Source organism: Trichoplusia ni, unplaced genomic scaffold (genome assembly GCF_003590095.1).
Source record: "Trichoplusia ni isolate ovarian cell line Hi5 unplaced genomic scaffold, tn1 tig00003116, whole genome shotgun sequence".
NCBI classification, from domain to species: domain Eukaryota; kingdom Metazoa; phylum Arthropoda; class Insecta; order Lepidoptera; family Noctuidae; genus Trichoplusia; species Trichoplusia ni.
Genome location: NW_020800332.1, coordinates 94,226 through 110,982, shown reverse-complemented (window position 1 = coordinate 110,982; position 16,757 = coordinate 94,226). Strand labels below are relative to the sequence as shown.

General features: G+C 33.9%; 1 protein-coding gene across 1 annotated transcript in view; it reads left to right on the top strand.

Moving 5' to 3' along the window:
- LOC113507744 (estradiol 17-beta-dehydrogenase 11-like) overlaps window positions 1–16,320 on the top strand; it is a 54,660-nt gene extending 38,340 nt beyond the window's left edge. Inside the window, exons 3-7 of the mRNA XM_026890691.1 lie at window positions 10,120–10,244; window positions 12,133–12,243; window positions 14,061–14,308; window positions 15,186–15,302; window positions 16,137–16,320. Of these exons, the coding sequence (XP_026746492.1) occupies window positions 10,120–10,244; window positions 12,133–12,243; window positions 14,061–14,308; window positions 15,186–15,302; window positions 16,137–16,320 (785 nt within the window). The remainder of the gene's footprint in view (window positions 1–10,119; window positions 10,245–12,132; window positions 12,244–14,060; window positions 14,309–15,185; window positions 15,303–16,136) is intronic.
- The last annotated feature ends 437 nt before the right edge of the window (window positions 16,321–16,757 follow it).

The following is a 16,757-nucleotide window of genomic DNA, read 5'->3' as shown; positions in this document are numbered from 1 at the left end:
AGGCCTATTAAAAGATGTTAATGTTTTCACATTCTTGAGTCGAAACCAACAAATACATCACGTTTCTCTCACCAAATATAGCTATTTTGTTATGAGTTTCTTGCTATAGGATTACTAAGTTTTCCCATTAGACGCTTAAGAAAACTAAATTTCAAATGCTTACTTTGACGAACATAAACGTTAATAAGTATTAAACTTATGGTGGGAAACTTAAATTGATATTTAAACACTAAATAATTTTTTTACTAAAACGAAGGGTAGCTCTGCGCTGTGATGCTTCCACAATTTAAATATTTAGTAATGTTTTAGAGGCAGAAAGTTCAGTAAATTACCTTATTGTATAAATAATGGGGTCGTAATTTTTCATAAACCTTACAGAAAAATACTGTTTATATTTCTTTTAATCAACAATGATGTGACCAAAAACCAATGATCTGTCGACTTTTTTGACGCTTTGTAAATTATGTATATTTTTCATTTTATATTGATACAGTTTTAAAAATATAAATATTAGTTTAGTTTAATTTATTGCAAAAATAGTTTAGCAAATAAATAACTCATGAATTTCATGTACGAAAAAAAAAACAATTGACATTTTGTCGTAACCTTGTAAACCTGATTCGTGCATTAACTGAAACCCAACGTCTTCAAATAATTAGTGTAATTGTTTTCTCTCCATAAACAAACTTGTTTGCCTTAAACCAGAACATTATGTCAGGGACAATGTCCACATGAATGAAGTCAATTGTAATGTACAGTAAGTATTGAAGTTGATGAAAGAATGTAGATTAAAAAAAATGTTTTAATAGACTGCACGGATAGCTGAGAGTGATAGGTCACCACGCCAAACCCGCTGCACACGAAGTGTCGTTGGTTCGATTCCCACTTGTAAATGAATTACTGCGGTATAATTACTTTCGTTAAGAAAATATATATAAACGGTTGCAGTAAGAGTTCAGTACTTATCTGGTGTTATACTGGTACTTTCTTTTCCAGGCCGTATTGTAAGTTACTGTATTTCGGAGCGATATATTTTTAAAATTGTTTTTGCACTTTTTTGTCTATACTGTTGAATTCATAGAAACAAACACTACGCCAGCTTGTTGCATTCTATAGTATACAAACCTTTTTTAAAGGTTAAATCGTATAAAGTTGGTTAGCTACTGGCTAGGCGGAATAAGCTGAAAAATATACCTTACTACATTTTGATAAAGCCTATTACTGTCAATTTGGAATGTCGTAAATTTAACTCTACGTAAGCATAAGTAAGCTTTCTCTGTCAATTTAACAAATTATTTCTTAGAAAAATACGCTTACACCTACACAAAACAACATAAATATGAGCTTAAGTATATAATATTATTGACTGCTATATACATTGGTCAGTTCATATAAAAATAAGTAGTCACTTACCTAACTGGTATAAAAAAGTCATTAGATAAAAGACAGCTTCCGATTGGACAAATAACATGTATCAAATATAAAGAGGATTCATTCTAAAGATATTTTTTTTTAATTATTTTCGCGAAAAAACTATTTTGTTTTACTTTGTGGTATTTATTTTTTGTTATACTACTGAGTTATCTAATTAAATTGTAAATGAGGTTGTATTTTGTTATCCGTGAGATGATCACGACTTCCAAAGACAAATGCTTATAATTATGAGTACTCGTTTGCTACCTCAAAATAATGAAATGTTTAGACCAATATTGATAAAACATTGAATGGGAGCTGTTGCATTTCTAGATCAACATATAAATCACTGCTGCAACCCTTTGGTGTACAATAAAGAATATTCTAATCTAATCTAAATAAGCACTATCCATTGGTAAATATTTCGGGGCGCAGTTGTTTAAGTATTTTCTAAATATACCTCGTAATACATACTATAAAAACTACGTATTTCGAAAGTCTCAATCTTTCTAAATACTTTGGTACATAACCTATAAATATGGTCGAAAAATAACCAAATAACAAAAGTTAATTTTAATACTTAAAAGCAGTTTTACTATTATGTGTCTATAAGAAACCTTTCTATGAAACATTAACAGTCAAACTAATCAAATACTTTATATTTTTATAATAACTATCGTGAGACTGATTCATTATTAAATGATGTAACGGTTTACTCACGCGTATTTATCGGGGTAGCCCGACTAGTTTCGGACCCAACCGGAGTCCTTAATCATGAGCAGACGCGGCGGGATCGCGAGTCGAACAGTTCGACTAGTCGGGCTACCCCGATAAATACGCGTGAGTAAACCGTTACATCATTCAAATACTTTATATCCGCAATAATTTAAGTAACCGTTTATGAAGCGTCAAAGATAAAAGAAACTTTGAAATTTTAATTAACACCATGGTGAGAAAACTTTATACCGCTATTCGGTCTGTTAAGCTGGGACTTAACTGAAAATCATAAAACAAAACATTGAAAGATATTGGCACCAATAACTTAAACAGCTGTACGTATTTCAAATAAAGTCATTAAAAAATTTAAATCAAAAACTTTTGCCACGTTGCGGTATGTAGCATCGGCTTAGCGGCTTGGCGAATGTCTTGCTAGTTGCATAGATGATATGTGGAATAGGAATATCAGAGTTCTAAGAATAATTTTTTGTATCACTTCGGAACTATAGGTAGAACTGTAGGTGTAAAAATCGTGTTACGTTTATCATTTTGAACGTTTGGTGTTTGACGTCACAATTTGTTCCAATCATTTATTTCTAACGGTATTCTTTAAAAACCTCTCTCAAGTACTTAGTTTATGTTGCCTCTGAGATATTTCGCTTTCCTAATATGGAAGTTTTCAATCAGTTAAACCTATATCGGTAAATTAGCTGACGTGCATGTGTACAGGCTATTAGACATCTCCCAAACTGCTAGCGACCGTTATTTCTACCGGAATAAGCTACGCGACACAGTAATGTGTGTAAAGTAAAGAATACAATACAAAATTAAAAATATTACCAGGAGGATTTTAATTCTGGATTGTATTTTTAATTCTGGGTCGGGTCAAGAATAAAAACCCTCTACGCGCGAGGGTTTGGCATGATCAATCAATTAATTCAGAATTGCCATCTTCCTCCAAAGGTCCGAAGTCACACGGCTTATGTGAATGTTGCCACCTTTCATGGGAGAATAAGTTATGCACAAAGGCGCAATGCCTTTCAAAAGACCACACCCGCACTAAGAACAATAAATATGTAGAGTGTATTATGAAAGTACTGTCACAGTGTTTGGTTTAAAGGCTTGTATTTACATACGCATTATTTAGTTACACCTTACAACATTGTAACTGCTACATACATTCTATAGAACCTTTGTGTCGAAAAATATTCAGTATGTTTTATTACAAAACCAACATATTGAAATTATAATTATTTTTGTTTATTTATACCATATTTACCAATGTTATAAAAGCCTTTAGCACAGACATATTTTTTTCAATTCCAATGTAATATTCTAGAACATTTTTTTTTTTGAATACACGATACGTAAAACATAACAAACAGCTTCAATTTTGTTTTAATTATTTTTTATTATAATTATGATCATTTATTTCCTTAAGTGGTCTCGGAGTTACGATAATAAACTCTTTTAATTTTTATAACAATTAAGTATTCCGGTTCTTGAGCCATTAATTTTTTTCTTTATGTGATCTCAGATTTACGATAACACGAAGACGACATTAGGCCCTTGTCAATCAAAAATTACATTACTGTTTTTGTCTTTAACAAGAAGTTCAATTCACATAATGGTTTGCGTCATTAGCAAACTTTATAGAAAATCAGTTTTTCGTCGGATCCACAGTTCATTTCTTAAAACCAATAAATCTTTATTAAAATACATCAGTTTAATTTTAAAAAAACTTTTTAAACAACCCCGGACGTTAGTGACTCTGACTCTACTTGTATTTATGTCAGCCAGTTCTTTGGAACCCATTAGGACTGATGCCTACTGATAGCGGGGTTGATCGAAAAGGTTACCACAGACCCGGTACTCAAAGGGCAAAGGAGGGAACATGCTTGAGTTATAGTCAGTAAAAGTCTGACGATCCCATTCGCACAACCCAAAGCGGATTTGATGCCTTACCATTAAGAAAATTACTTCTATTTCCATACATATTTTATTTCGTTTACACAATACCATCAATACACTACGACATATACCATCTAGTTTCGCGTTGACACTGTTTCTCCACATACTCTCCCTCGACAGCTGACTCTACATTTGGATCGAACACGGCCTAAAAGTCAATGCATCTAATGACATTGTTCCAGAGACGTGATACAGGTGTAATCTATCAAAGCCACGTCTATTGATCTCCATTTGTAATAACACCATGCATGGGGCTCTCAGATAACGCACCGTAATTGCCGTCATTATTTATCTAGGGATGTCACAAACTTTTTAACATTTTAATTGGTTTACGTTATAGTTTAAAAGGAAATTATATAATGTTTTTTTTTTATAAAATGAATTTTAATTGAGAAATTTTAAGTCTTTTTCTTTAAGTATGTGCAAAAAACCAGTAACTACAAAATATTCTTTGAATGTTGTCCATAACAGGTTTCTGCTAAATCACAATATTTGAGATTCAGCAGAAACCTGTTAGGGAACCAAAATTTATGGAGCAGAAAAAACATTAGTTTCTAAATCATACATGTAAAGTGCAAAAAAAGCAAACAACATATCCGCACTCAACGTAATGCTCTTTCCACGATTTGTACATCAACTTAATCTTGGTCACAATAATAATATTCTTGCCGCAGGGAACTATTACAAAGGGCAACATCAACGACTCACGATGCTGTCAGATGGCCTGAGAAAACTTCAGAAAAACGAATGTACAAATAATATGCTCTCCGTAATAATGAGATATTTATTTAACAAACTCTTCAGGTCTATGTTCTTTTAAAGCTTAAACTACTGGACTGATATATCTGAATGCACATTCCTATCAACGATTATAGTTGTAAAGTTTTTCAGTTTTACAGCAATTTTAGATAATTACTAGCTGACCCAGCAAACGTTGTTTTGCCGAATATTTTTTTTCCTAGTTGGGTGTATTTTTAGTGCCACATTATAAAAACAAACAATTTAGTCCAAAACATAAAATTGGGGGTTGGGGGTATGAAAACTAGATGTTGTTCTATTCTCAGACCTACCCAATATGTATACAAAATTTCATAAGAATCAGTCGTACCGTTTCGGAGGAGTACGGTAACTAACATCGTGACACGGGAATTTTATATATTAGATGTATTGAATTGAAAAATTTTACGGGTTTTTTAAGTAAATTACCTATCGAGAAATACCTTTGCGCCTACGGGATGTGATTTTGTCTTCTTATATCTGTTTCGTACAGTCTTCCTGTCTTTATTTATTTAACTCTTTATGTACACACAAGTTTATAAGGGACACAAAATTTTCATAGTTATGTACCAAATTAATTGCGTTAATAGAAAAAACTATCCATGTAGGTATAATTTTAGCATTCGTTGACAACCCTACATATACATCATTATATTCGAGAAAATAACGCTTTAGATTGCTTGTCTTACATGCGAGTGATTGCGCTGCGGTTGGCCGGCAATTTTTCTTTCTCCGGATTCTGTGTTAGAGAAACCCGACCTTTGTAAAATGTACCTACTTATTTATCTCCGATATCTAATATATTTTTATAAACCATTGTTTAAAACCAGCATGGAACTTTTCTATTAAAAAGAAAAGTAAATGTTTGGATACCAGGGCCACAATTCCGCTATTTATAATTGCCGATGAATTAATGGAAGTTATACATTTGAAACTATTCGTACTCTCGTTAGCATTCTGCTTACACAATACTTGTATTAACAGTGAGTGTTCACTAATGAATAGACTTCTTGCCAACTGAACGAAAAATACACGGGTGTTTTGAAGGTGTAGATACAACGCTATTAATGTTACCAAAATACAGTTAAAAAACAGTTATCACAATAGAAGGGTACATACATAATTAAAGACCAAGGCCCTTATTAATAAACAACCTTTTTAAAAATAACTGTGACTCCTAAAAACATATATTTCAAGTATATACAAATATCCGTATTTCATATTGTTATATCAAAGTTCAAAGTAATAAACAACAATGTTTCATTGTTCACTTAACGGCACGCGTAAATATTGACGCATTATTCAGGGGTCAAGAGTGTCATAAAAAACGTCGTAATCTTTGACAATGCACATGATTGATAACTTAAAGTTCCATAACTTTCGTCTTAAAGTTGATTATATTCAGTCTATAATTACTGTAGTTAATGATTTTATGATTGTAATAATCTTAAATGTTGATGTCCTATTTAATAGGTGTCGTTTTAGTGCAGACTGACCTGTTTGTCTAGTGGTTAGTGGGACGTGAGTTCGATTCCTAACCAGGATGTGTTGTGTTGAGCATTATTATTTATTTTGAGCCTGAGTTTCATTTATCTATCTTTCTCTATATTATAGTTATAGTCTAGTCTCGTTACTAGTCGAGGCACTCTAGTACTCATAGTCTTCAATTAATCAGAGCTTGTATGCTCTTATTAATTTAAGACTAGCTGCCGTTGTGTAAAATAAAAAAATATATATTAGGTTATAAGACGGATAGATAAAGGGAATAATTATAATTATTAGTGATGCTACCCGTAAACTTTTTGCAATATGACAATTAATGCCAGGTTTCAACAGCTAATGATAACCAAAGAGGCTTACTTAAAAGTTTGACATCGAATGCTTACTCAGCGGCACTTTCTTTATTCGTATAGAGAGGACACAAGCGCTCACAAAAAAAAAAATATTGTGTGAAGTAGCGGAGTATATTCCATCGCTTATAATGATAAAAGTATTATTTTAAGATGTGAAGATAGAAGTTATTTCTATAGTTGCAACGAAGATTGATGTTGACGATTTGGCCGAATACCAAGTAGCCGTATGGCTCACTTCAACGCGACGTGGTACGGAGTTGATTCCCGAGCAAGCAATTGCGATCCGCAAAATTGCAGCTTGCTAAATGTAAAATCGTATTCTTGAGCCTTGACTTGAAACTTTTGTGAAACCCTCGGCTATGCAAGGAATAAATGAGTTTAGGAATTGTTGTAAAAAATACATTATAAGATATAATGAAGAACAATAATCGTTGAAAAAAAAAATTTAAAAGATATACTCAAAGAAAGAAGAACTTAATAAACGAACCGATACAAGATAGATACATTGAAAAGCTAACTTGCTAATTGCAAATTTTGACATAATCCTTCACCGTTAGTCAGCATTTAAGTTAGCCATAAAATCAGGTAGAAAAAGGTCAATCGTGAGGTATATTATTATAGCCTATAAACGCTAAATAATTTTGTAACTTGCCGAAAACAAACAATTTCTTCGACGATTGCTGAAATATTTTAATTGACGGTAATGTTAAGGCCAGGTGAATGTATCCAATGAACTAATTAACTAAAGAAACGTATTTCCAAATATTTAATAGAAATAATAAGTACCTTGAATATTGAAAATGTTTAAAAAAATATAATTAAGCAACGAATTAAAAAGTTATTTCGTCATATGAACGTAATATCACTTAAGTTGAACTTACAAAAAATAAAAATGTATTACAAATATAAGTATTGGTTAAAAACAAGCGTGTTTATATGAACACAATATATATTAAGATACGATTAAGTTACGATATGAGCAGTTTACGATATAAAATATAATTGAACAACAAGATAGCAATAACTAAACAGTAAATGTCAAAATAACATAAAAGTTACAGTCGTGTTAATGTTTATAACAATCTATGCATTATTATTTAAAAACAATGTAAATGTATGTATTAAAATAATAAACATACGAAGATACACCTTTTAGTGTACTACTAATAATATAGTGTAAATATATAAGGTTGTCAGCTATACACTTCACGTTTCAAGAACACTCAACATAATCGCGTAAAAATAATAAAACACAGTACATAACTAATTTATTACTTGTAGAACAACGCATTGTTCATCATCATCGGCCTAGCCTTTTCCCAACTATGTTGGGGTTGGCTTCCAGTCTAACCGGATTCAGCTAAGTACCAGTGTTTTACAAGAAGCGATTGCCTATCTGTCCTCCTCTACCCAGTTATCTGCCCAACAGGATACCCCTTACTTAGACTGGTTGTCAGACTTTCAAGCTTCTGACTACCTGTAATGAAGCAATGTTCCCGTCTTTATAATTTATCAGATTATTGAGATAAAATTCCAAATTATGTACCAAATTACATGTAGTTGTCAAGGTAAGCCGCCAAGGTTTGTGTAACGAACGCGGTCGATCAATTGAATCAGGCGCAGGTTTCAAGAGTAATCGGCCAAGAGCATTTGTTTGTACGCCTGCGCACGCGTACTGTTTGCCCTTTAAATATTGCACGAAACCTATTAGTTCTATTTACCTACATAGTTTGATATTGGAGTGTTTTTTTGTTTGTCTTTTATGTAAACGAAAGGTTGTGATGGAACTTTGATAAGGTCTGTTATAGGTAGTCGTAGGGTTTTTGGTAAGGCTGTTTGGTCAATTACAGAAATGTAGTAGATGCGTCAATTTAAACTCATAATAATTAGTAAGTTTTTTCATTTATTGTTCTTTACAATTTCTCTGTAAACGTAAATACCTATTACAGAATTTTCATGAACATTGTACTTCCTGAAAAATAACGTAACGATTCATAATACAGCTGAAATACATCCTCACACTGAACAACGATAACTTAATAATAAACAGTTTTATTACAACGAAATAAGATAGAGATTTTATTACTCGACATGAGTTTCCCATGTACAGTCTACCACACATTATTGGAGCATTGACGACCTTATTGCAAACGCATATGGTTCCTTATGGTGATACATTTTTTTTTACTCGTGGGGTGTATCGTACTGCGCATGCGTGTTGATTGCGCACGCGCGGATGCTTCCGTGCTTCACGGGCAGGCAACACTGACACACATACAAGATTTTTGTGAACTGCATTCGTTTAAATATAATTAATTTAGTAATTAAGTAGAACATAGCTCTTTACGGTTACGAGTGAAATAGAAAGTGGAGCTATGGTTCTATAGAGATATAAGTAGGTACTGTTGCTTCGTTTATCTTATGCGATAATTAAGATTTCATGCTGATATGTGCTATAAATTCACTGATATACAAGTTGATAGATAAATTCCCTATCTGTCAACTGTCACTTGAAAAAGTGTTTTTAATCTATTATAATTTTGTGCCCTTAAAACCTTTTCTTTGCAATTAACTTAACATAGATATGGCTGTATGGGCTTAGATCCCATTGCCGTTCCTATGTGGGATAAATTAAAAAAAAACACGTATTATCCTTTTATCGGCATTTTTTCGTTTTGAAAGGCAATATCTTAACAAACCGTAGTATTAAATACTTCATTGTTGAAAAGTTGTGGTCAATACACAGGCACTGAGAACCACACACAGCTACTTGTATCTACAATGAATTGTAACAGTTAACACTCGCATAAATTGGACAATCATGAAGCTCGTTTGTATGGACCCGTTACTTTCTACATGCACTCGAATTCACAAAAAACCTCATAACGGAGTCACCGTTAATAAGTATTTCCACCATCTCCATTAATGAAAGCGAAATATAATGTGTATTCCGTTATAAATAAGAAGGTTGAGGAAAGAAACTACTTACGTATACTGAAACGCAAATCACCATCACATTTAATTAAAAAGCCTATATCTGTCTCTAGTTTTTATGTTAGAATGAAAGAGACAACATTAGACTTAACTGATTGACGTTCGAGCTGTACCATAACTGTATAAACTAAGCATTTGTTTAAAGTTTGATCTTGCATGTCAATCAACAATTTGATGGTCAGATAAAACTGTAGAACAGAGGTTATTCACCTTAGTTCTTAAAAGGTTTGATGACCTTAGTACGCCACCAATCGCTGCTTGAATTTTTTTTATTCCACTTTATTAAAATGACTTTTTTGAAATGACATTTTAGGTTCAAAACACGATTGCATTATGCCAGTAATAAAGTTGTGTATACGCACTTCTTTTTCAATGAAGACCTTTTTTGTTTTAGGTTTGGAAGACACTGTGAAACTGGTCAAAGGAATTGGCGGGAAATGCTACGGATACGTGGTCGACCTGGCCAGCAGAGAAGACATTTACAGAGTTGCCAAGAAAGTCGAAGATGAAGTTGGCAGGGTATGTAATAATACTACATATGAAACACAAATACTAAACAAAAACAAACATAAATAAAATATTATTATAACGACAAAAATGAAGGCAGCCCACATTAAATTGAGCTCAAGGTATGAACAAAAAATAAAAATTAAATAAATACACAAACATTTTTGTAAGTTATTAAAAGGCCAGTGTTTTAATTATTTTAATAAAATTAAAATGCCCTTAACTCTTCCTCCCTTTCATTGCATGGCCTTAAAACGTTCTTATTTCAAAATAAATACCTATATTTCTTTACACAATACGGCCTTTCAGAAACATCTATTTTATTTACCTTGTATATGACGTCAGCGGTCCTATTAAGGTATTTCAAGTTTTGAATAGGTATTGTTTTAAACGAGTTCGATATTTGTTTACCATCGTCCTGTATGACATTTTTGGATTATAGGTACCAATGTTGACGCGATACGACCATCAACACAAGTCCTTTTGTATAGATTTTCAAAAAAACTTCAAGCATATTTACGCTATATTTTTTAAACGTGTCCCGAACTTACTAAGTTTAGACCTTGTGTGCAAGTGGTTTTATAAACATTCAAGTCACATGCACTAGGAGATTATGAAGTAAAAATAGGCGTGACACCTAGTCCAAAGTATACTAAACACCAATATATAAGTACATGTCAGGAAAAAGGCTGGCACTTTATAAAAAGGATTGCGCTAAAGATTTCTTTTGCAAACTGTACAAGAGTTGGACTATTCTATGAATTGAGCCCATATTTTTTGTTAACACAACCTTATTTTCTATGATACGAGTTTTAAAAATAAAATAATGATTGCTTTTGTAAATAGTCTCTATTGTAATCTGTAATATACCAGACTGCACAAAAAAATAATTGTTTGTATTATCTTATGTTAATGTTATTATTCAAAATCACACTAATCCTAGCTAAACTTATAATTGTAAATATACAGACAAGGTGCTTAGACAGCGGATATGATTAGATCTTGGTACCTACGTAATATTAAGAAATATTGAAGAATTATGTCAACACACTTGTATACACATTGAAGGTGTTTTGCAGCAGCATTAGCAGCCATGTTTGATTAACGTACCTATTTAAGCATTTAAAATGATATAGACAACTTTCTTAAGTACCTAATTAATAGCAAATTTGGCGAAGTCCATTTTGACGGGCTGAGGAAGGAGTCTAAAACCATCCAGGGCTGACGGCGCCAAAAAATCACTCGTTTAGGAGTTCGCCCGCAAACATAAAATTTTCGCTAGTACTTAAATATGGTAAAAAATTAAATAAATAAATAAATCTTTATTGACATAAGGCAATCAAGTTGCGAATTATTCGTGAAAACGTGCCTTAAGAAGAATGTCAGCAAATGTCCTCTAAATTACTTAATAGCAACGTTTATGATGATTTCGTTGCTAGCATTATCAAAAATAAATGTTGTAAAATATGTGTAGGTAAGGCTATAACGTTTGCTTACATTTTTACCATATTGCATCCAAAAGGTAAAATACGATAAAAATGACTGAGTCTCCGATGTCTATCCGTAATAGCTGGACTAAGCAAATATCTGAAGTATTTCTATTTCCGCTATGAGGTTAAGCAACGGTTGTTAGGGTCATAAATTTGCTAGTGAAGATATTTTCATTGGAAATAACTGGCCTGCTTACAGAGCTTACAATGTTAAAACCTCTTTTATTTTTACTTTCCGACATGATGAGAAAGTAGTTAAGTTGAAAACCCTCTTAGTCTATGGGCGTAACAAACACATATTCAACCCCGGATTACCAAAATAGTTTGTCGTACCCACGGGTCATATAACCTGTCTTGATTCAGGATCTCCTGTCAGGTTTTATCTAATCTCCGCAATTTTACTTTTCCAGGTGAACCTACTAATCAACAATGCTGGTGTGGTCTCCGGAAACTACCTCCTGGACACTCCCGACCACCTCATACAGAGAACGTTCGACGTCAACATTCTAGCTCACTTTTGGGTAAGCATTTTATTTACATAAACAAATTCCGTCTTTGCCTTTTCCTGAACTATGTCAATTGTCGGTAGCGATCAAATTAAGAGCAATCGTCGCGATCATCGTTATGGCAGGTATCGTTTTAATGCCCTGTCAAAATGGTTTGGAACATAAAAAATGTTTTCGATCGATCGAAACTTTCCGATCTATGCGTGGAGTGGTCCCTATTACAATTACGGCAGATGGGTTTTGGAATATGGGTCGTTAAAGTATTTTTCCCTCTTGTCTTCCCTGTCTATTCTAGTATAAAACCTTCACGCTATTTGCATAGCTTCTATGCAATGTCTTTATAACATGTTCAAGAAAGTTAGGTACGATTTAGAAATTGTTAAGAACATAATTATTTCAAGTTTTTCTCTCTTTTAATTATAGCAAAACGTAATTAAAAACATTATTACCTTAGCTTAAACCAGAATAAATGTGCTTAAAACGCATACAAACAGTATTTTTTTACAAAATGTTTATTTTAGTGTAGATATTCGAGAAATTCCTTTATTCGTAAAGAGTCATAGCGAAATCATACGCATTAAGACGACAAAATGACAATTTTAATGTTTAAACCAAGGAAGACTTCAGAAGTCCGAATCTCACACCTTTTGACCCCCCTTTAAGGTCATTGATTATTAAAAACCCTTCGTTACTCAGTACTTGCATATAACCTAATTATGCGTAATTTAAACTCCCATTTATCGTTCGGAAACATAAAGTTTAAAAAGGATAAATTAATCACTTTCTTGATAGGTGCGGAAAACGTATTTTACCATAGTTTTTCATGAATTGATTTTACCAATTAATCATTAGGTGGAACTTTTGCCCTCTAAGTATAGTTTTGATCGTCTGATAACAATACAATTTATTAGATGTTTGGTAGTGCGTACCATATGTTGTCCAATTAATACCTACTTATGATTTGTTCCTATTACCTGTTTCGTGGAGGCCTCGTGGCTCTTTGCGTGGATTTTTAAGCACGAGGTGCAGGTTCAGAAATCACAAATTTTATTTTTAAACATAATATGTATTTTCTTTATTAATGTAATCTACTGATAAACGGTGAAAAATAACATCTGGATTCTCAAATATTGGAATCGGAAATCGCCAACCGGAAATGAGTTAGCGAGGTGATCAGGCTCAATAATTGCTATGGAGTATAAGACTGACAGTATTAATATCTACATATGGAATATATCTCTTTGATCTGATTTCTTGCTAAATATGTTTCGACATTGCATTGTATTGCATTATGGATGTCCACTGATAAATCATGCCGGAGTAGTTTATAAAGGAAATGTTCGTTCAAATGTCATAATTAGTTTACGACTTCCTTCCAGCAGTTCCAGTAAATTAGACATGAATACTAATGACCTAATAAGTACGAAGAAAAAATAACTAATTTTGTATTCAGTCTTTTTCTCACATAATATGGCTGCTATACATATTTACTTTAAGACTAACAGCGCCATCTGTTGAGGCATGATTAAAAATCAACTTTGAGATTCCAATACAGAAGTCTCCTTACTGATCATTGCCAGGATGTAAACTTATAGCTGTTAACCAAAGAATAATTCTCACATAAAGAAGAAACCTTGATCATCATTTTTTTGGAATCTTATGTTACGTTGTCTCTCCGTTTGATATAATTGAAGAAGACTAGAGAAGTGTTAGAATTTCACACAAATTTTAAAAAAGACAAATCCATTCTTAGATCCTTCAAGTCACCCTGACATTTGACCTCTTTTAGCGTATTACTTACACATCTTATCTTTTATATCTCTTTTCGCCAGACTGTAAAGGCCTTCTTACCATCAATGATCGAGCACAATGACGGCCACATAGTGACGATTGCTTCAATGGCCGGTCACGTCGGAGTATCGAAGCTGGTCGACTACTGTTCATCGAAGGCTGCAGCCTGTGGCTTCGACGAGGCCTTGCGACTGGAGCTGGAGTGCCAAGGCATCAATGGTGTTCGGACTTCCTTGATCTGCCCATACTTCATAAGGTCCACTGGCATGTTTGAGGAAGTTAATTCAAGGTAAGGTTTTTTTCCATAAATATTTTTCTTGTGATTTCATGAGATAAAAAGTGACATTGTAAACGGAAAGACGGCGTGCTGTTGGGGAGTTTGTTGCCCCGTTCCTTCTCTTACAGCAATAGCACTTAGGAAGCTGTGAAGATTGGGTGAAACTGGGTGCTGTCAAATGTTATCTGACCTTCAAAAATTGCTACTTAGTAGCCCAATTTGAATGAATGCCTTTTGATTTGATTTAACATAATATATTATAAGAAGTTCGTTTATTCATGTACAACTTTTTTGGATCTTCGTAATACATATTTCGTAAGAATACTCAAATGAGGTATGGTATTTTGAGTTTTTTGGAAGCACACAGAATTTTAGTTTAGGTTTATAGTTACTGCTAAATAACATGTGTAATCCGAAGCATAGATTTGCATGTAGTCAAGAGCAAGCCTCGACTTAAAAACCTCAATCCTCCGTTGTTCTATGACCTTTATAATCAGCATCAGTGCTGTTCAGTAAAAACAGCACCATTGTATTATTCCGTAACTGAATTGCGTGAGACTGTTGCACAAAAAGTATCAATGTACCTCGAGTTGTTAAACAATATAACCATTTGTACTTGCGAAATATATTAAACATTGAACGCATTTTTTTTTCTCTTACATGTCATTGAATCGCTTTTATAACAAAAAGAAAAGCTTTAATCTGATAATTAGTAGTATACCCTCCTAGCGTGGCGACAACCAAATCAGTTATGAAAAAATACGCCACTTTGCATTCTGTGGTACCCCATCTCCCTTTCCACAATTGCAAAAATCTTAAAAAGATGGTTCTAAGCGTTAGTTTTCCAAATGCAGTCTTTAAAAATAAAGTTCTTTAACCTTCATTTCAGATTCGTGCCCCAACTGAACTCCAACGACGTCGCGGACCGCGTGATCCTCGCGATTCGCACGGACGAACCCTTCGCCCTCATTCCCGGCTACTTCCGCATATTACTGCCGTTCAAGTGGTGAGCATGACTTGTATGATATACGATAGCCTTAAGCCTACAGTCAGAAACAGAAGTCTATAAATACAACCCAATTTACAAAGAAACAGAATCGAATTTTTGTGACATAGTTTTGTTTTAAGGGTTTGGTAGTTATCAAGCCTATTTTGTTACCTAATAGCACTAACAGGAGTAACACAATGAAAACCATTGTGTACAATTGTTATGAAAAAATATTTTGCTTTCTGATTTCTGTTGCTGTCTCTACCACTTTCAAGTTGTGGAAGAAAGATGGCACTCTACGCCATGTAGAGCGGCATCTCATTTCCACAAACAACCGTTTCATTTTATGTGATGTTGTTAGGACCCTTAGACATTTGATACTGGCATACGTAACGTGAGTAATAGACCTTGAAGTATAACGAGTGTAAGGAAGATGACATTATGTAGTCTTATATTGGTGTAAAGTTAGATCATCTGACAGATTGGTTGACTTCACAACAGTAACGAGGATTGCGAGGCCATTGTTTCGACTTAAGAATAAAGTAAGCAAGCATGTTGTATCTGAAAAACTGATTAGGTTTTTGTTAGTTTTTCTGACGCTGTTCGTTTTTTTTTATGTAAGTCGTAGACACTTATTCCAAGTCTGAGTAGTTTTTTCGGTATAAGCACTTGCATTGATGTTCGTTGAGCATCATAAAGATGAAAATTACCTAGAAAAATAATACAGAAAAACTCTTAGGCTAACTAAGTACAAAGATTAAAATAAAAAACCGCTCAAGATTCATCATAAGACGAGTCATTTTTCTATTGATTCAGTTTCGTTTCTATAACAAGGTGTATTGAACATTCCAGGTTAGTGCCCTGGCCGTGCATATCGGACCTGATCCGCGGCCTGGTCCCCGACGCGGTCCCGGTCCCGACCGGGCCCCGCGCGGCCCCGACCCCGGCCCCGGCCCCCGCGGCCCCCGCCCCGGCCAAGCGCGGCGCGGGCGCCATGTCCCTTCTGCCGCCCGCGCGACACGACCGACACGTCTGACCTCATCTGCCACTAGTTATGATGACTCCACTACCAACTTACTGAATTTTGTATATTTTAAACAATTTTTGAAGGATTTAGTCCCCTAGCCAAAAATAATTCTTCAGCAGTTCTCTTGGACCTACAAAAATGTGTTGTGTAATACTCGGTGGGGTTTTCGGGTGTTAGGTTTTGGGGATAAGGCCGAATACCGGTATAATATCAGGCCACTTACGACCTCCCATTCTTAAAAAAAATATTAAATAGTACAAATGTGACTTGGCTAGGGGAGCAAAGCTAGAGAGAAAAATATCGAGCTTAACCCAACAATTAAATGTATGATTGAGATTTTTTGAGGACTTCCAAACGGCTTTATTCAGACTGGACTTATAAGGTAATATTTGTTTTTAACGGTAGTTTGATATAGTATGTAGACCTTTCTATTCTTGTTACAATAT